The following is a 20,877-nucleotide window of genomic DNA, read 5'->3' as shown; positions in this document are numbered from 1 at the left end:
CTGGAGCCTTTCATCTTCTCTACTTCCTTTCTCCCTTGCCTCAAGGCATTCTGGGATTGGCGTCCCGTTCTGTGTGATGTTTCTGAAAGCTGGATTTATAGCTTTAACATGTGCTGAGGTTTTAAGGCAGGTTGCTGTGGTGTTTTGTACTCCTGGAACCTTCTTCAGTCATCAGGTGTTTTAATGGTGGAGGAGGCTGATTGGTCAGTGTGTCCATCAGTCTTTACCAACCATTAGGGTTCTGCCAGAAGGAAGTCGGCTTGTAGAGACTCACGTTTCAACCCGGTTTGCCTCAGACACTGATTTCCAAAGGCGGTCAGTCAGAGGAATGACGCTGAGGACAGACGTACGGGTCTGTTCTTACAGTACGTTCCCATACTCCCATGTACAGCTCTCCCAGTCACAGTGGGGTTTGTGATTCTGTTTCCCAACCATCGCTCTTCATCGCTACATCCTCTTCATCGCAGTTTTATCTCTGATGCTGGAGGCTGAACCAATCAGCCCTCTTCTTTTACTTTTTCTCTCCACTTTCCTCTTCTTTCTCCTCTGCCTTCACTAGTTTTCCTCTAATGACCTCTTAAATACACACACACACACACACACACACACACACACACTCTCAAAGAAAAAGACCTCTCTGTTGCATGCATGGTACTGTGTGTTAATGGGAAACGATCAGGATTTTCAGAATATTCTCTCTCTTTCTGTGTCTGTGTGTGTCTCTGTCTGTCTTTCTGTCTCTCTCTGTCTGTTACTGTCTCTGTCTGTTACTGTCTCTGTCTGTCTGTCTGTCTGTGTGTGTCTCTCTCTCTTTCGGTCTCTGTCTGTGTCTCTATGTCTCTCTCTCTTTCGGTCTCTGTCTGTGTCTCTATGTCTCTCTCTCTCTGTCTGTCTCTCTGTCTGTTACTGTCTCTGTCTGTCTGTGTGTGTCTCTCTCTCTTTCGGTCTCTGTCTGTCTCTCTGTCTGTTACTGTCTCTGTCTGTCTGTGTGTCTCTCTCTCTTTCGGTCTCTGTCTGTCTCTCTGTCTGTTACTGTCTCTGTCTGTCTGTGTGTCTCTCTCTCTTTCGGTCTCTGTCTGTCTCTCTGTCTGTTACTGTCTCTGTCTGTCTGTGTGTCTCTCTCTCTTTCGGTCTCTGTCTGTGTCTCTATGTCTCTCTCTCTCTGTCTGTTACTGTCTCTGTCTGTCTGTCTGTGTGTGTCTCTCTCTCTTTCGGTCTCTGTCTGTGTCTCTATGTCTCTCTCTCTTTCGGTCTCTGTCTGTGTCTCTATGTCTCTCTCTCTCTGTCTCTCTCTGTCTGTCTCTCTGTCTGTTACTGTCTCTGTCTGTCTGTGTGTGTCTCTCTCTCTTTCGGTCTCTGTCTGTCTCTCTGTCTGTTACTGTCTCTGTCTGTCTGTGTGTCTCTCTCTCTTTCGGTCTCTGTCTGTGTCTCTATGTCTCTCTCTCTCTGTCTGTTACTGTCTCTGTCTGTCTGTGTGTGTCTCTCTCTCTTTCGGTCTCTGTCTGTCTCTCTCTGTCTCTGTCTGTCTCTGTGTGTGTCTCTCTCACTCTCTCTCTGTCTTTCTGCCTCTGTGTGTGTGTGTGTGTGTGTGTGTCTATATATATATTTAGAGGAGAGAGATAATGTGAAGATGATGGTCGTTTGCCTTTATAAATAAACAGATGCTGTGGGTTCACAGTGTTCACCAACATGCCGTGGTCCCGTTTGGCTTAGACTTTTAAACCCTTTAAAATGTGAGAATGAACAGATCAGTGTGAAGGGAGGGGCTTGAATGTGAAGGGTGGGGCCAGCTGAGTACGTCCTCCATTCCACCAATCAGAAGTCCACACTGCAGGCTGGCATGTGAGTCCACACTGCAGACTGGCATGTGAGTCCACACTGCAGACTGGCATGTGAGTCCACACTGCAGGCTGGCATGTGAGTCCACACTGCAGGCTGGCATGTGAGTCCACACTACAGGATGGCATGTGAGTCCACACTGCAGGCTGGCATATGAGTCCACACTGCAGACTAGCATGTGATGGATGGCATGTGAGTCCACACTGCAGGCTGGCATGTGAGTCTACACTGGAGGCTGGCATGTGAGTCCACACTGCAGACTAGCATGTGATGGATGGCATGTGAGTCCACACTGCAGACTAGCATGTGAGTCCACACTGCAGGCTGGCATATGAGTCTACACTGGAGGCTGGCATGTGAGTCCACACTGCAGACTAGCATGTGATGGATGGCATGTGAGTCCACACTGCAGGCTGGCATGTGAGTCCACACTGCAGACTAGCATGTGATGGATGGCATGTGAGTCCACACTGCAGGCTGGCATGTGAGTCCACACTGCAGGCTGGCATGTGAGTCCACACTACAGGCTGGCATGTGAGTCCACACTGCAGGCTGGCATGTGAGTCCACACTGCAGGCTGGCATGTGAGTCCACACTGCCACACTGCAGGCTGGCATGTGAGTCCACACTGCAGACTAGCATGTGATGGATGGCATGTGAGTCCACACTGCAGGCTGGCATGTGAGTCCACACTGCAGGCTGGCATGTGAGTCCACACTGCAGGCTGGCATGTGAGTCCACACTGCAGGCTGGCATGTGAGTCCACACTGCAGGCTGGCATGTGAGTCCACACTACAGGCTGGCATGTGAGTCCACACTACAGGCTGGCATGTGAGTCCACACTACAGGCTGGCATGTGAGTCCACACTGCAGACTGGCATGTGAGTCCACACTGCAGGCTGGCATGTGAGTCCACACTGCAGGCTGGCATGTGATGGATGGCATGTGAGTCCACACTACAGGCTGGCATGTGAGTCCACACTGCAGGCTGGCATGTGAGTCCACACTGCAGGCTGGCATGTGAGTCCACACTGCAGGCTGGCATGTGAGGGGTTGTGTTGGTGTGAGAGTGAAGCTCCAGTTACATCTGGAAGGATTCACTTCAGCTTTACTTGAATAAACGAGACATGTGAATGTGTGTGTATACTGTGTAAATACTAACCTTTACCTTGTCTTTCTTCTCATCTGTCTCTCTAACACCCCCCATCCGTCCTCCTCACCACACCTCCCTCCCCACTCACCTTCACACACACACACACACACACACACACACACACACACACACACACACACACACACACACACACACACACACACACACACACACACACACATCTTGTCAGATGGGTTCATCCGTCTGCTCAGACATGTGTCGTGGCACAGCTCTGTGTGGCTGTACAGCGCCACCTGCTGGTGCCACAGCACCAGGTCGTTGGGCTGTGGTCTTGTTTGTTCATGGTTTAACATGGTCATAGTCACCTGTCAATCACTTGTATGTCAGTGTCAGCAGTAAGCTTAGTAGCTTACACAAGTCTACACATCTGACTTCTTGTTACTTCTTCTTGTTGTTTGAACATCTGAACCTGTTGAGCATGAGAGCATTACTGCAGCTCTTCCAGAGTCAGAGCAGTTGACAGACGCTGCGGTCAGGCTGGTTTTCTTGCAGACAGTTTGGTTGAGAAAGCCCGCCCCTCTGCTCCTCTGATTGCACTGGAGAGAAAAAGTGACGGTGACGATTTTCTAATCAGAGTTAAACTTTTGTATACTTCAGGTGCCCAGGATGGATCAACAGTCAGCAAATAGAAAACAACTGGAAAATGTGAAAGTGATACTACCAATAGTTTGACATTGACTTAGAAGGAGCACTTAAAACCTTTCAAGAACCCCAGCTCCCCCAATCCTACCCCATCCTACCCCAACACACACACACACACACACACATTGCTTTTCTCTGGCTCCCTTCCTGAGAGTTAGACCACCACCTCCCCACCCCACCCCTCTGAGCCAAGTCCCTTTAACAGCCCTGTAGCCCCCCCACCCACTTCCCCTGTCACTCCCTTCCCTCCAGTGTGTGGGGGGATTGAGACTTTCATGATAATAAATATTAAAAAAACTAAACTCCTGACTGACACGCGCTCATCATGGTTCTTGCCAGGGATGTCTCCGCCCGGCGCTCTAAAGAAGTCAGAGAGGTCTGGTTTCAGCAGCCCCGCGCCTCCACAGACCGCCTCCTCCTCCTCCACCTCCCCACGAATGGCTTTCACACACCACCACCGGCCTGTCATAACCGGGGCTCGAGGTGAGGTCCCACCCCTTCTCCTCCCCCACAAAACCCCCACTGCACCCCTCCTCGCTGGTAATTAAACCTCCACCCCCACCACCTCACCCCAGACACTCCTGCACACACACACACACACACACACACACACACACACACACACACACACACACACACGCATGCATGCACACACACGCATGCACACCTCCTCCTCCATCAATACCTGGCAGGCGGAGCAGGGTCAGACTCTCAGGACGAGGAGCTGGGCTGGTCTTGACACCTGTAGGACTCTGGCAGTTTTATTGTGTGTGTGTGTGTGTGTGTGTGTGTGCGCGCGTGTGCGGGTGGGTGTGTCACAGGGACCCACAGTCCTCATAAAGATAGTCAAAGTCTGAACCAACTTTCTGTTAGACCAAGGCTTAAGCTGACAGCTTGGGTTACAGTTATGGTTAGGCTTAGCTCTAGTGTTAAACTCAGGCATTAGAATTAGGCTCAGGGTCAGGGGTAAAGGTTAGGTTTAAAGAGAGACTGACATGCCCTTTCTGAACACATTTTTTAACATTGGGAGTTTGAATCATAACCGAAAATATGTGTGGTTTTATGAATTCAAAGCTATTGGCTACTGTCTTTTCATGCATTTTGCATGCGACCACAGCATGGTGACCATGCATTTTGCATGCGACTATGGCATGGTGGTGGCCTACGGCACAGCAGTGCAATACAACTTGGCGAATAATATGTTCGATGATACAAATAAATGTTAGATAGATAGATAGATGGCAATACGTCGTAGCAAGATCGATAGTAAAGCTCAGCAAAATAGCACAAACTCGAGCCAAGTAGCTAGCAGGAGGGGGTGAAAGAACGGCTTCTCTGTGGTTTTATAGCATCTCGCTACGGACACACCCTATATGCAAACTGACTGGTGTCTACGTATCCACCGGCACAATTTGTCACTGGACACCATCTACAGTCAATCACAGATCTCTCTCGAGTGGCCGCAGACGCGCTGTTTTGGCCACTGAATTTCTCCGTGGTCACATCCCAACTCGGAACACAGCCTATCAGTAGGAATTTTCAAATTTTGATGTCAGTATCACTTTAAATTTTAATTATTTTTAGTTCATTTTTAGGGTTGAGATCATGATTAATTTCAGCGTTTGGGGAAATTTTGACTCGAACATACATTTTCAGCCCCAATGATAAATAAACGTGTGTGTGTGTGTGTGTGTGTGTTTTGGCACTACAGCAGACTGGTTGGAGTGAATATGGGTATAATCTTGTTGATAATCCTGATGAACCGCTCTGCTCAGACTGACAGGACACTGGCTTTGATCAAGAGTTCATACAGACGGTTTTACTACGACGATCTGAAATACTAAAAACGAAACGGAGACAGCTTTCAAATCTGCACCCACATGTTTAACTTGACTGTGATCAGCATGTAGGGACAACAGAGAGAACACACGTGAGTTAAAGTAGGTCCAGATCAGAGTTTGTTAAATCAGGCCGCTGGGATTAAACCAGCAGTGTCTTTCTGAAGGCTGTAAGTGCGAGTACTCATGACTTCACATTGACCAGAGAAGATGAATCCATCCATCCATCATCCAAACTGCTTATCCCGCTCTCAGGGTCGCGGGGATGCTGGAGCCTATCCCAGCAGTCATTGGGCAGCAGGCGGGGAGACACCCTGGACAGGCCGCCAGTCCATCACAATGCCGACTCTCACACACACACACATTCACACCGAGGGACAATTTAGTACGGCCGATTCACCTGACGTACAGGTCACCTCACAGCAAGAAGGGTTCGAGCCCCGGGGTAGTCCAACCTTGGGGGTCCTTCTCTGTGTGGAGTTTGCATGTTCTCTCCGTGTCTGCGTGGGTTTCCTCCGGGTGCTCCGGTTTCCTCCCACAGTCCAAATACATGTAGGTCAGGTGAATTGGCCATTGTCCCTAGGGGTGTGTGTGTGTGTGTGTGTGTGTGTCAGCCCTGTGATGGCCTGGCAGGGTGTCTCCCCACCTGCTGTCTAATGACTGCTGGGATAGGCTCCGGCATTCCCACCACCCTGAGAGCAGGATCAGCGGTTTGGATAATGGATGGATGGACGGTATCATACAGATGCAGGACTTGCACACACTAGTTCTTGCTGTACAAAATATACACTATACCACATTGCCCAGTTACTCAGATGCACAGTACAGATTCCATAATAAATATAAGAAGCGTAACAGTGACGGACTGGGATCAAGAAACAGCCCTGGGATATGCAACCCATACTGGCCCAACGGCCTTGTTTCCAAACCCAGCACCAACCTCCACTACACCTTTAGCCAAGTAATACTGGGGCTGTTACTAGGATAGTCACAGTATATTCAGTATAACTGTAGCCAAAAAAACAAAACAAAAAACGCTTCTATGCTCCTTATGCATTGCCTTTGTACACTGCCTGTTGACACCTATGTGCTACCGGACCTGAACCCAGTTTTTTAACACTTACTTGCGTCGTTGTCCCCTGACTAGTCTTTGTTGTGTTGTATTAACTCTCAGATGCACATCACTTTGAATAAAAGCATCTGTTAAATGAAACTGTAACCTTGTAGCATGCATTTTACAGCCAACACAGGTATCGTTTTGTCAACATCGTTATTTGAAGAGGAAATAAACAAGTATAAATGAATCATAAATAAATAAATGAAATTATTACAATAAATTGTCTAACGTAATTTTGTGTTAATCACCAGTCAGTGAGAGGAAAACAGTTCGTATTAGAAGAAACAGGCTACAGAAGACTAAACACAGAGAGGCCGACACTGCTTGAGTGGTATCAAATTACATTTATAGCTGAATTATAATGCAACACAAAAGAAAGCTTAAATTCTGTAATACAGATGTAAACAGTATTATGAAAGGAAGCTCCAACCGTAGAAAAATGGAACACTGTGACAAGCGCATAACCATATACTAGGCTACAGCCATTTAGAGCACCGGATGGCCACAGCACATAATAGAAGCTACACCAAAACATCTGACAAGACCTGCACAGCCACAGTACAGCCTATAATATAAACTGTCTTACCTTCATGCAGTTAAGACTACGCAGAAGTTTGCTTTTCTCTCCAATCCTGTCAGTCACATCGTCAGAGTCACGCTTCATCAGGATGTCTTGCTCAGTTGCCATCATCATGAAGGCCTCCAAATTCTCCTGTGATAGTGTGTTCTTCATCCATGTTGACATCCATGTTGCTGCCGCAGCTAAAGCAGTGGCAGCACCATCAGGGAGATTAGGCCTACTGCTGACATTACCCGCTGCGGTTTTCAAAAACAAACACATTTTTCACCCTTAACCAGCAGGGCTTTCTTTGCATTTTCTCTCTTTTTCTCAGCCCGCCTTTTGCCCGTTTAGTACCACGATTCATTTTCTTAAACACATTTCCACCTTAGCTAGAGCTAGCTGGACTACTGTTACGCGTTCTGCTGCAGAGGCATAGCCTACATACAACCAACATTTGCACTACGTTGCGTTGCAACAAGGAGATTCATGGGAAATGTGTTTATTCGTAATTTTGAAAAAATAAATCAAAGACTATATATAGTTCAAGTTCAAGTACTTTATGAACTTGATGTATATATATATCCATCCATCCATCCATTATCCATCCATTATCCACACCACTTACACCGCTTATCCTGCTGTCAGGGTCGTGGGAATGCTGGAGCCTATCCCATCTAGGGAGCCTATCCCTATATATACAGTGCATCCGGAAAGTATTCACACCCCTTCACTTTCCCCACATGTTGTTATGTTACAGCCTTATTCCAAAATGGATTAAATTCCTTTTTTTCTCATCAATCTACATACAATACCCCATAATGACAAAGTGAAAAAGGTTTTGTAGAAATTTTTGCAAATTTATTAAAAATAAAAAGCTGAAATATTGCATGTACATAAGTATTCACACCCTTTACTCAGTACTTGGTTGAGGCACCCTTGGCAGCGATTACAGCCTCAAGTCTTCTTGGGTATGAAGCTACAAGCTTGGCACACCTATATTTGGGGTATTTCTCCCATTCTTCTCTGCAGATCCTCTCCAGCTCTGTAAGGTCAGATGGGGAGCATCGCTGCACAGCTATTTTCAGGTCTTTCCAGAGATGTGCAATGGGGTTCAAGTCTGGGCTCTGGCTGGGCCACTCAAGGACGTTCACAGACTTGTCCCGAAGCCACTCCTTCGTTGTCTTGGCTGTGTGCTTAGGGTCATTGTCGTGGTGAAAGGTAAACCTTCGACCCAGTCTGAGGTCCTGAGCGCTCTGGAGCAGGTTTACATCAAGGATCTCTCTGTACTTTGCTCCATTCATCTTTCCCTCGATCCTGACTAGTCTCCCAGTTCCTGCCGCTGAAAAACATCCCCACAGCATGAGGCTGCCACCACCATGCTTCACTGTAGGGACGGTATTGGCAAGGTGATGAGAGGTGCCTGGTTTCCTCCAGACGTGACGTTTGGCATTCAGGCCAAAGAGTTCAATCTTGGTTTCATCAGACCAGAGAATCTTGTTTCTCATGGTCTGAAATCCTTTAGGTGCTTTCTGGCAAACTCCAAGCGGGCTGTCATGTGTCTTTTACTGAGCAGAGGCTTCCGTCTAGCCACTCTACCACAAAGGCCTGATTGGTGGAGTGCTGCAGAGATGGTTGTCCTTCTGGAAGGTTCTCCCATCTCCACAGAAGAACGCTGGAGCTCTGTCAGAGTGACCATCACGTTCTTGGTCACCTCCCTGACCAAGGCCCTTCTCCCCCGATTGCTCAGTTTGGCTGGGCGGCCAGCTCTAGGAAGAGTCCTGGTGGATCCAAACTTCTTCCATTTACGAATGATGGAGACCACTGTGCTCTTCGGGACCTTCAAAGCTGTAGACATTTTTTGTACCCTTCCCCAGATCTGTGCCTCGATACAATCCTGTCTCGGAGGTCCACAGACAATTCCTTTGACTTCATGGCTTGGTTTCTGTTCTGCCATGCACTGTCAACAGTGGGACCTTATATAGACAGGTGTGTGCCTTTCCAAATCATGTCCTATCAATTGAATTTACTACAGGTGGACTCCAATCAAGATGTAGAAACATCTCAAGGATGATCAGTGGAAACAGGATGAACCTGAGCTAAATTTTGAATGTCATAGCAAAGGGTGTGAATACTTATGTACATGCAATATTTCAGTTTTTTATTTTTAATAAATTTGCAAAAATTCCTACAAAACCTTTTTCACTTTGTCATTATGGGGTATTGTGTGTAGATTGATGAGAAAAAAATAGAATTTAATCCATTTTGGAATAAGGCTGTAACATATCAACATGTGGGGAAAGTGAAGGGGTGTGAACACTTTCCGGATGCACTGTACCCCCCCCCCCACACACACACACACACACTGTAACAAGTCATTCTGAATGTCGGCCATAGCCCTTGCGGCATTTGACCAAATTCCCGATGGCCAGTCCATCACTGTTCACAAACTCTGTCAGATGACGTTTAAAGTTTTACATTCACATCATAAAATATCAGGCTACACCTGACTGAAATGGAAGGAGTCTCTGTCTGTATATGTGTCCTTTGATTTTCTCGACAGCTGTTCATTCTATCGACTTCACACTTGGCGGTTGTGTTGCTGACTGTGAAGTTTGGATGAGCGGTTCTTGAGAAAGCTGCAAACAGTTAAGTCTTCAGTGAACTTAGTCATAAACTTTGAATTAGTGATGTGCGAGTCATGAAAGAATGGTTCGAAACAAACGATTCTTTTTACTAAGTCGGGGGTGACAACTCCTCATCTCCATTAACTCGTTCACTGACTCACCCCTCTTGCTAGCTAGTACGAACTGCAGAGACGACGCACAACAATGTGTCACTATTTTGCAACTCTTACATTAACTATATTTGTGGAATGTCTTTAATTATGCTCAATAATTCAGGTAAGAAAATCGAAGAAGTTGAATCAATTCATCTGGACACTTTTACTGACAGAAACGTTTCATCACTCATCTCAACTGACTGTAGGTATCCCCGCCCTTATAAACAATACAGTGGCATAACAACCCAAACCAACAATCAGTTTCATATGCAAATATGGACGTGACCATTAACTGGAGTTTCAATGGCCATGTGTACTATCCACAGGATTTAGGAATAGTTGCAATCACAGCATTGTAAGATAGTGACAGATGTACTCTTGGGCAGCCCCCTCGGTTCAGGGATGATCATTCCCTCTTCACATAGATGGCCTCTTTGACTCCCTGTTCAGACCAGCATTCCTCCCTTTCAAGGATTTGCACATCCTCATCCTTGAAAGAGTGGCCACTGGGTCTGTAGATGGTGTAGACTTTGGAGTCCTGGCCTGACATGCTAGCTCTCCTGTGTTGTGCCAGCGTCTGTTTGGTTTCCCTGATGTACAAGTCATGGCAATCCTCCCGGCACTTAAGAGCGTACACTATATTGCTGTGTTTGTGCCGGGGGACACGATCCTTGGGGTGGACCAACTTCTGGTGCAGCATTTTTTGGGGTTTGAAAGCAACTGAGACATGGTGTTTTGAAAATACGTGTTTCAACTGTTCTGACACCCTCGCCACATATGGAATCACCACTGGTTTACACTTAGACAGCTGTTGTCCTTCTTTCTTCAATTGGCTGTTCCACTGTTTGAGCATCTTCCTGGCTTTGACAGATGCCCAGTTAGGATAATCACACTTAACCAGGGTCCGTTTAATGTGGGATTTCTCTCCTTCCCCGGCCGCTGTGTCATCGGGGACGTTGTCAGCTCGGTGGTCCAGCGCCTTGATGACTCCTAGTTTGTGCTCCAGTGGATGATGAGAGTCAAACATTAAGTACTGATCAGTATGTGTTGGTAACGGTAAACATCAACAATTAAATGTCCCCCATCACCAATTGCAATTTCACAGTCTAATAGGGGTGGAGGGAAAAAATCAATTCTTAGATGCATCGAGATTCTCTCATAAAAGATTGTCTCGATGCAGAAAACTCAATAATCGGAAATTCAAAGCTCAATTCTTGACTGGGCTGTACACTCCTTACGGCTGCCGCTGAACCAGCTGGATGGTGAAACGTAACGGACATAAAACATGTGCATTGTGTTTATGTTGTAAGCTAGGCTACTCCTTCAGTTTTGGTGAGGATGGCTGAGCGCGAGCAACCAAAGTTGGATACAAACCGACTGGCACCCTCTGGCTTTATGGAAGCATTTTGGCTTCTATGAAGTTGAAAGGAAAAGGGACCAGGACAAGAGTCACACTGTATGCAAGTTGTGTCTAAGTAAAATAAGATATTTTGGGAACACAGCAAACACGAGAAACCATATTTCACGTTTCAACCTGGAGTTGGAGGAAAAACAGCCGGTTGTAGTTGCTGCCATCCAGAGAACAAGTGGTATCAAAGCTTCCACCGAACTTGGGAGGGGCGAAGCAAATCACAAAGTCGATCGCAACTTTTATTGCCAACGATTTGCACCCCTACTCAGTGATTGAGAACCAGGGCTTTCATGCTATACTGCACACTTTGGAGCCGAGATACAACATCCCATCTCGACGTTTTTTCACGACACAGCAATACCATCACTATATCATGGAATCGCTGAGGAAAGTGGGTAGGATAGCAATAACATGTGATGCGTGGCTATCCATTGCTACAGAATCTTATGTCATCGTAACTGCATTTTATTACCAATGACTGGCAGCTTGTGTCTCATGTGCTCCAAACAAGAGCAATGTGTGAGAGCCACATGGCTGCAAATGTGGCTGAGCGGTTACAGAATGTAGCAGAAGAATGGCAGTTCACTACCAAAGATGTAGTTTTAGTAACTGATAACGCCCCCAACATGACTCTTGCTGTTCAACTGGGTAAATTCCTACATGTGAGATGTTATGCCCACGCTCTAAATCTGGCATCTCAGCAAGCGCTCAAGTTGCCCACTGTATCAAGGCTACTGGGCCTTGGTCAGACGTGTTACTAGGCCTCAGCCTGGGCCTACGTGTTACTGGGCTACTGGGCCTGGGTCAGACCTGTTAACATGTTTTTCCACCGCAGCGCCACTGCAAAACACCAGCTTGAGGAGAAGCAGAGGCTACTTAGTCTGCTGTGTCACAAGCTGAAAACAGACGTCAGCTGCAGGTGGAACATGTTTTAAAAGTAGCAAGTAGTCACACAGTGAGAAAAAAATAAATCGCGTATAGAAATCAAAAATGTTGATGCATCAAGATGCATCAATAATCATTTTATAATCGCATCATAGCCCTGTGAATCGGAATTGAAAGGTGCCCAGAGTCCCACCCCTACAGTGTAAGAAGGCTAACCTGTAATTTTTCACATCCTCCCTGGTGAAATGTGCTACATCCTGAGATTTAATTTTAACCCAGGTGTTGTCCACAAATCTGAACCAGTGGCTAGGTGGTGTCCCTGGATAAGACATCAGAGTCTCTTTTCCACTTCCTATATGTACAAGTTAGCCACTGTAGGAGAGACTGGGGAACCCATAGCACACTCATGCCTCTGCCTATAGTACTGCCCCTTGTATGTGAAGTACGTGGCCTGAAGACTCCTGAAGCTGTGCTCTTTCACTCATTGTAAATACTAAACGAGAAATGGGGAAGAGATACCAGTGACAGCACAGAAGAGTAACCAAAACTGTTATAAGTATTTTTATTAAAATGACAACTACAGTCTGAAAAAACAGGGATGCCTGGCTTCCTTGGCCTCCTTGAGAAACTGCCACTGCTTAAATCGAGTCAGTGGTATTTGTATAGCCCAATATCACAAATTACAAATTTGCCTCAAGGGCTTTACAGCAACACAACATCCTGTCCTTAGACCCTCACATCGGCTAAGGAACAACTCCCTAAACAAAACCTTAACAGGGAGAAAACATAGGAAAAAATCTCAGGCAGATTAACAGAGGAGGATCTCTCTCCCAAGATGGACAACATGCAATGGATGTTGTGTTTACACAATTTGCACAACACAGCATTGAAAGAAGATAACACAATTATAATGGAATTATAAAATATATGAAGAATATGATGAGGAGGATGCCAAGCAGTGTCCAGATGGCACCGGAACAGCCCAGGACCCGAGCATCACCATTGAGACCTGGGAGGAGGACAGACTGCACGTGCACACAAGAGAGACTCGCATCACACCATTCACACACACAGGAGAAGAGAAAGGAGAAGACATCAGCCAGAGAGAGAGAAAAGACATGTGAGAGAAGAGAACAGTTTGCAATAGTCGATCATCTATACTCTATAATCCATACTCTTTAATCTATACTCTATAATCTCGTGGGCAGAACAGTGGTTGGTAAATTCATTGAGACAGGAACCGACCCACCATGCAGTACAGGTTGTGAAGCACTCAACTTAAAGGCAACTAATTGTAGGCTAAGGTAAAAAGATGAGTTTGGATTTAAAGACTCAACAGACTCTGATGGTCTGATGGCAGCAGGCAGGTTATTCCACAAGAACGGGGCCCGATAGGAAAAGGCCCTGCTGCCACCAGCTGACTTCTTGTAACTTGGGGTACACACAGGAGCCCTGTATTTTGAGAACGAAGAGCTCGAGATGGCATGTAAGGTTTAAGGAGATCAGACAGGTAAGATGGGGCAAGCCCATTTAGGATTTTATAAGTCAGCAGAAGCACCTTGTATTCTGATCTAACATGGACAGGAAGCCAATGAAGGGAGGCAAGAATTGGTGTAATAAGGTCAAATTTCCTAGATTTAGTTAGGATTCTAGCAGCAGCAATCTGAACCATCTTAAGACTTTTAGTACCAGCATGTGGCAGACCTGAGAACAGAACATTACAGTGATCAAGTCTGGATGAAACACATGCATGTATTAGAGTCTCTGCGTCAGCCATGGACACCAGTCATAGACCGGAAAGACTGAATTTTAGCTATGTTACGTAAGTGAAAACAGGCCAACAGGCTTCATCTGAGGGACTGTTGGTGGTCCTCTGGAATATTTTGAGCCCATTCTCATCTCACAGCACCATATAGTGACACTGGTCAATCAATCAATCACTCAGTCAGTTAGTCAATCAATCAATCAGTCTTTATTTTAACACCTGGGAAGTTTATTCTGTAGTCAGGTTAAAAACAACAACAGTAGGGCATCCGGGTAGCGTGGTGGTCTATTCCGTGGCCTACCAACACGGGGATCACCGGTTCGAATCCCTGTATTACCTCCGGCTTGGTCGGGCGTCCCTACAGACAGAAGTCATCTGAGCCGTCCCGGTCTCTGCTCCACCCCCTCTGCCAATCCGGGGAGGGCTGCAGACTACCACATGCCTCCTCCCGTACACGTGGCGTCGCCAGCTGCTTCTTTTTACTGGACAGTGAGGAGTTTCACCAGGGGGACGTAGCACGTGGGAGGATCACGCTATTCCCCCAGTTCCCCCTCCCCCCTGATCAGGCACCCAGACCGACCAGAGACCAGAGGAGGCGCTAGTGCAACGAACAGGACACATACCCACATCTGGCTTCCCACCCGCAGACACGGCCAATTGTGTCTGTAGGGACGCCCGACCAAGCCGGAGGTAACACGGGGATTCAAACCGGCGATCCCCGTGTTGGTAGGCAACATAATAGACCGCTATGCTACCCGGACATCCTCACCAGGAGATTTTTGGCATCATTTCAACATTTTGTCAACCGTGTCCATTTACGATGTGGTGGGACGAGAACACGTTGATATTTCAGAGGAGGTGAACAAACGAGCTCTAGCAGAAGTGGTTCCTCCTCATCAGTTTCTCTGCGTCTCCTGAACGCCTGCAGAGCTCCTCACCACTGTCTGCAGGAGAACTAGCAGAGCTTCGCTCGTCCTGCGCTTCCTTCTACACTTCCCCCTCCTCCCCCTCCTTGTTCTGCTCCTCATTCCTCCTCTTCTGCACCTCCTGTCCTTAGTGGAAAACAACCGTTTCATCCTTTTAATCCATTTCCTCATTTTATTGTTTAGTAATCCACCACTGGATTGCAAGTATCTTCTTCATATGCACAACAGAGAAAGACAGAAAGAAAGAGGGAGTGACAGTGGGAAAATAGACAGACAGATGGAGACAGAGCGATGATGGAAAGAGACATGAAGGAAAGGCAGAGAGACGAAGGAAAGATAATTATGGAAAGAGACATGGAGAGAGATGAAGGAAAGAGACAGATGGATAGAGAGATGAAGGAAAGACAGATGGAGAGACACAGAGATGAAGGATAGAGACAGACAGATGATGGAAAGAGACATGAAGGAGAGAGAGAGATGAAGGAAAGGCAGAGAGACGAAGGAAAGATAATTATGGAAAGAGACATGGAGAGAAATGAAGGAAAGAGACAGATGGATAGAGAGATGAAGGAAAGACAGATGGAGAGACACAGAGATGAAGGATAGAGACAGACAGATGATGGAAAGAGACATGGAGGAGAGAGAGATGAAGGAAAGGCAGAGAGACGAAGGAAAGATAATTATGGAAAGAGACATGGAGAGAAATGAAGGAAAGAGACAGATGGGGAGAGAGAAATGAAGGAAAGACAGATGATGATGGAAAGAGAGAGAGATGAAGGAAAGAGAGATGGAGACAGAGATGGAGTGACATGAAGGAAAGAGATGGAGAGAGGAGGAGATGAAGGAAAGAGAGAGATGGAGAGAGGGGGAGATGAAGGAAAGAGAGAGATGGAGAGAGGGGGAGATGAAGGAAAGAGAGATGGAGAGAGGGGGAGATGAAGGAAAGAGAGATGGAGTGACATGAAGGAAAGAGATGGAGAGAGGGGGAGATGAAGGAAAGAGAGAGGGGGAGATGAAGGAAAGAGAGAGATGGAGTGACATGAAGGAAAGAGATGGAGAGAGGGGGAGATGAAGGAAAGAGAGAGGGGGAGATGAAGGAAAGAGAGAGATGGAGTGATATGAAGGGGACAGAGGGGGAGATGAAGGAAAGAGAGGGGGAGATGAAGGAAAGAGAGATGGAGAGGGATGGAGAGAGGATGAAGGAAAGAGATGGAGAGAAATGAAAGAGGGGAAGGAAAGACAGATGGAGAGAGAAATGAAAGAAAGATAAAGGAAAGAGCGGTGAAAGAAAGCGAGATGGAGAGAGAGAGAGATGAAGGAAAGCGAGATGGAGAGAGAAATGAAGGAAAGCTAAAGGAAAGAGAGATGGAGAGAGAGAGAGAGATGAAGGAAAGCGAGATGGAGAAAGATGAAGGAAAGAGAGAAATGAAAGAGGGGAAGCAAAGACAGATGGAGAGAGAAATGAAAGAGAGAGATAAAGGAAAGAGAGTGGTGAAGGAAAGAGACAGAGAGAGAGAGAGAGAGAGAGAGAGAGAGAGATGAAGGAAAGAGAGCGGTGAAGGAAATAGACAGAGAGAGAGAAATGAAAGAAAGATGAAGGAAAGAGAGAGAAATGAAAGGGGAAGGAAAGACAGATGGAGAGAGAAATGAAAGAGAGAGATAAAGGAAAGAGAGAAATGAAAGAGGGGAAGGAAAGACAGATGGAGAGAGAAATGAAAGAGAGGGGAAGGAAAGACAGATGGAGAGAGAAATGAAAGAGAGAGATAAAGGAAAGAGAGTGGTGAAGGAAAGAGACAGAGAGAGAGAGAGAGAGAGAGAGAGAGAGAGATGAAGGAAAGAGAGCGGTGAAGGAAATAGACAGAGAGAGAGAAATGAAAGAAAGATGAAGGAAAGAGAGAGAAATGAAAGGGGAAGGAAAGACAGATGGAGAGAGAAATGAAAGAGAGAGATAAAGGAAAGAGAGAAATGAAAGAGGGGAAGGAAAGACAGATGGAGAGAGAAATGAAAGAGAGGGGAAGGAAAGACAGATGGAGAGAGAAATGAAAGAGAGAGATAAAGAAAGAGAGAAATGAAAGAGAGAGATAAAGAAAGAGAGAAATGAAAGAGAGGGGAAGGAAAGAGGGGAAGGAAAGACAGATGGAGAGAGAAATGAAAGAGAGAGATAAAGAAAGAGAGCGGTGAAGGAAAGAGACAGAGAGAGAGAGAGGCAGTGAAGCAAGGAGATTTGCAAAGTGGAACTAATCCTGGACCTTTCTTCTGTGTTCAACATTTAGGCTGCTGATTGACAATAGCACACACACACACACACACACACACACACACACGCATGCACGCACACACACACACACACACACACGCATGCACGCACACACACACACACACACACACACACACACACACACACATGCGCGCGCACAAACCTACCCTGGTGTTCCCTTTATCCCACACCCACCCCTGATCTGTGATTGAGCTCTGTTCATTATTTGCATATTGTGTGTGTGTGTGTGTGTGAGTGTGTGTTGAATGGGATACATTGGGGGTCTTAGTAGCTACAAAGAGTTGTGTTGAAGCAGCAGATCAGCTGATGCCGGTTGTCTTTGATCATCTTGGTGTCGTTGGGGGTTGTTGCTCCTCCTCAGAGCTCCTCGCCCACAGGGAGAACCACCGATAAAGAGGAGGAGCGCCCCCCCCCCCACTCAGAGGCCTCTAGCAAGCCTCCAGAGGACCCTCGTTGTTTGCTGTGTTGGATTCGTCCTGGGTTAGCATGGGTTAGCATGGTCTGCTGGCTGGCCTCTTGTCTTCAGGAGCCTCGTTTAATGTGTAAAACACGTCTTTGTTAAAGGATAAAGAAAGTGCCTTTTTACAACCCTGGGGTTCATTCCTGTACTTGGGCGGGTTTTCCACCAGTCCTATCACTTATGGTCTCATTTTACTCACCGGCTTCATTCAGTAGGTGTTGGACATGGACCACCGCTGGGCTCAGCTTTACAGCAGTGTCTTATGGGACAAGTGAATAGGAGTGTTTAAACAACAGCGCCCCCTAGTGTGTCAGTCAGACTGTGTCCATGACTGTCCATCACCTATGACTTCTCTATTGTGCTGGCCGGCTAGTTTATGGATGTTACTACTACCTACAGTAAGTATAGGCTGCTACTTCCTGAACCAGGAAGTAGATCAGCAGAGTCACCCACCACTGATCATATTGGACATCTCTCACGGTAACTTTTAACTTTCACTTCCACATACCTGGTTTACATAATTGGCTTAAATTGGACTGGATGAAACATGTCTGACCCTTTTCAGTTGTCCCATAAGACACTGTTGTAAAGCTGAGTCCAGCGGTGGTCCATGTGGTGCAGCATAGTGTCGTCCATCTTCATTAAATTACAGAAAGTTGAATCAGTTAATCTGGACACAACGTTTATTGACAGATACGCTTCATCACTCAGATCTAAGTGACCTCTTCAGTCTCAACTGACTGCAGGTGTCCCACCCTTATTAACAATACAGTGACTGCAGGTACCCCCACCCTTATGAACAATACAGTGACTGCAGGTGTCCCCACCCTTATAAACAATACAGTGACTGCAGGTGTCCCCACCCTTATAAACAATACAGTGACTGCAGGTACCCCCACCCTTATGAACAATACAGTGACTGCAGGTACCCCCACCCTCAAACAATACAGTGACTGCAGGTGTCCCACCCTTATTAACAATACAGTGACTGCAGGTACCCCCACCCTTATAAACAATACAGTGACTGCAGGTGTCCCCACCCTTATAAACAATACAGTGACTGCAGGTACCCCCACCCTCATAAACAATACAGTGACTGCAGGTACCCCCACCCTTATTAACAATACAGTGACTGCAGGTGCCCCCACCCTTATTAACAATACAGTGACTGCAGGTGTCCCCACCCTTATAAACAATACAGTGACTGCAGGTACCCCCACCCTTATGAACAATACAGTGACTGCAGGTACCCCCACCCTTATTAACAATACAGTGACTGCAGGTGTCCCCACCCTTATAAACAATACAGTGACTGCAGGTGTCCCCACCCTTATAAACAATACAGTGACTGCAGGTACCCCACCCTTATAAACAATACAGTGACTGCAGGTACCCCCACCCTTATGAACAATACAGTGACTGCAGGTGTCCCCACCCTAATAAACAATACAGTGACTGCAGGTGTCCCCACCCTTACAAACAACACAGTGGCATAATGACCCAAACCAACCACCAGTTTCATATGCAAATGACTGTGACCATTAATTAACTACCGTTACCGTGGTCATGTGTACTGTTCACAGAGGATTGGGGAATGGTTGTAATCACAGCATTGTAAGATGGTGACAGATGTACTTTTACCCCCCCCCCCCCCCCGTTCAGAGATGGTTGTTCCCTCTTCACATAGATGGCCTCTTGGATTCCACGTTCAAAACAGCATTCCTCTCTATCAAGGATGGTCACATCTTAATCCTTGAAAGAGTGGCCACTGGTCTGTAGATGGTGTAGACTGTAGAGTCCTGGTCTGTAGATGGTGTAGACTGTGGAGTCCTGGTCTGTAGATGGTGTAGACTGTGGAGTCCTGGTCTGTAGATGGTGTAGACTGTGGAGTCCTGGTCTGACATGTTATCTCTCCTGTGTTGTGCCATCCTCTTAGTCAGCGTCTGTTTAGTTTCCCCAATGTACAAGTCACGACAACCCTCCTGGTACTTAACAGCTACACTATATTGCTCTGTTTGTGCCGGGGGACCTGATCCTTGGAGTGGACCAACTTCTGGTGCAGTGTGTTTTGGGGTTTGAAGGCGACTAAGAGGCGACGTTTGGAAAATATGTGTTTCAACTGTTCCAACACTCCCACCCCATACAGAATCACCACTGGTTTACACTTAGACAGCTGTTGTCCTTCTCCTCTCTTCCATCAGCTGGTCCACTGTTTGGGGTCTTCCTGGATTTAAACAACACCCAGTTAGGATAACCACACTTAACCAGGTCTGTTTAATGTGGGACTTCTCCCCTTCCCCAGCTGCTGTGTCAGTGGGGACATTGTCGGCTCGGTTCTTAGCGTACATCTTTCACCATCTTACAATGTTGTGATTGAAACCATTCCCAAACCCTCTGTGAACAGTAAACATGGCCGCTGTAACTCTAGTTAATGGTCACACACATATTTGCATATGAAACTGGTGGTTGGGTTGAGTCGTTATGCCACTGTATTGTTTATAAGGGTGGGGAGTAGTGCTGCAACTAACGACTATTTTGATAGTCGACTAGTCGCGATTATTGAAACGATTAATCGACTAGTCAGACAATGAATCGCACAAAACAAAAGCTCATGTCACTGACCATCATGCTTAGTATTGACTCGGTGAGGGCAGTCGCTTGCTGCGGTGTACACGTCTGCTTCTTTTCCATAAAGCCATCCCTGGTACCTTTACTCTTCTTCGGAGTCGGACTGCATAAATTTGATTAAAAAAGACTTGTCAGGCAAAAGGGGGACATTACTCTTTTAAACTCATCCTGCACGCGGGTAAAGACGGAGTTGTATTGGCTTTATGGTAATGCTAAAAGCCAAGACAACTCCGTCTATACATAGCTAGCTAAACAGCTAACTATCTTACCGAGGCGCGTCCGCATCGTCCAGATGTCAAACGTGCCTCTGCTTCACATTTTCGTGCATTACTGAGGCGCTCCCTTGATAAGCACGGTCCACCTTTCAAATCTTGCAGGTAATCCTTTACTTTGCCAAGTTGAGGGTGAAATGCTCCCATACTTTAGGTGTTTTAGGACGTGATGGCGTTGTGTTGGCCGCCGCCATTTTGCTGTTTTGTTTATCTGTCCGGTCGCTTCAGCATTCGTTCCCGGTCGCTTTTGCGCATGCGCAACTCTCAGAGCGCTGGGAAGGAAGTGAGATCACTGTAACTT

The 20,877-nt window shown here is 46.6% G+C and overlaps 1 protein-coding gene across 1 annotated transcript in view; it reads left to right on the top strand.

The window, feature by feature from the left end:
• The window catches only part of nfia (nuclear factor I/A), a 121,011-nt gene that overhangs the window by 60,545 nt on the left and 39,589 nt on the right, over positions 1 to 20,877 (top strand). Inside the window, exon 7 of the mRNA XM_056276935.1 lies at positions 3,995 to 4,138. Coding sequence (XP_056132910.1) covers positions 3,995 to 4,138 — 144 coding nt within the window. The remainder of the gene's footprint in view (positions 1 to 3,994; positions 4,139 to 20,877) is intronic.

Source organism: Lampris incognitus, chromosome 3, assembly GCF_029633865.1.
Source record: "Lampris incognitus isolate fLamInc1 chromosome 3, fLamInc1.hap2, whole genome shotgun sequence".
NCBI classification, from domain to species: domain Eukaryota; kingdom Metazoa; phylum Chordata; class Actinopteri; order Lampriformes; family Lampridae; genus Lampris; species Lampris incognitus.
Note: the sequence above shows the minus strand (reverse complement) of the source record. Positions and strands in the feature narration are given on the sequence as shown.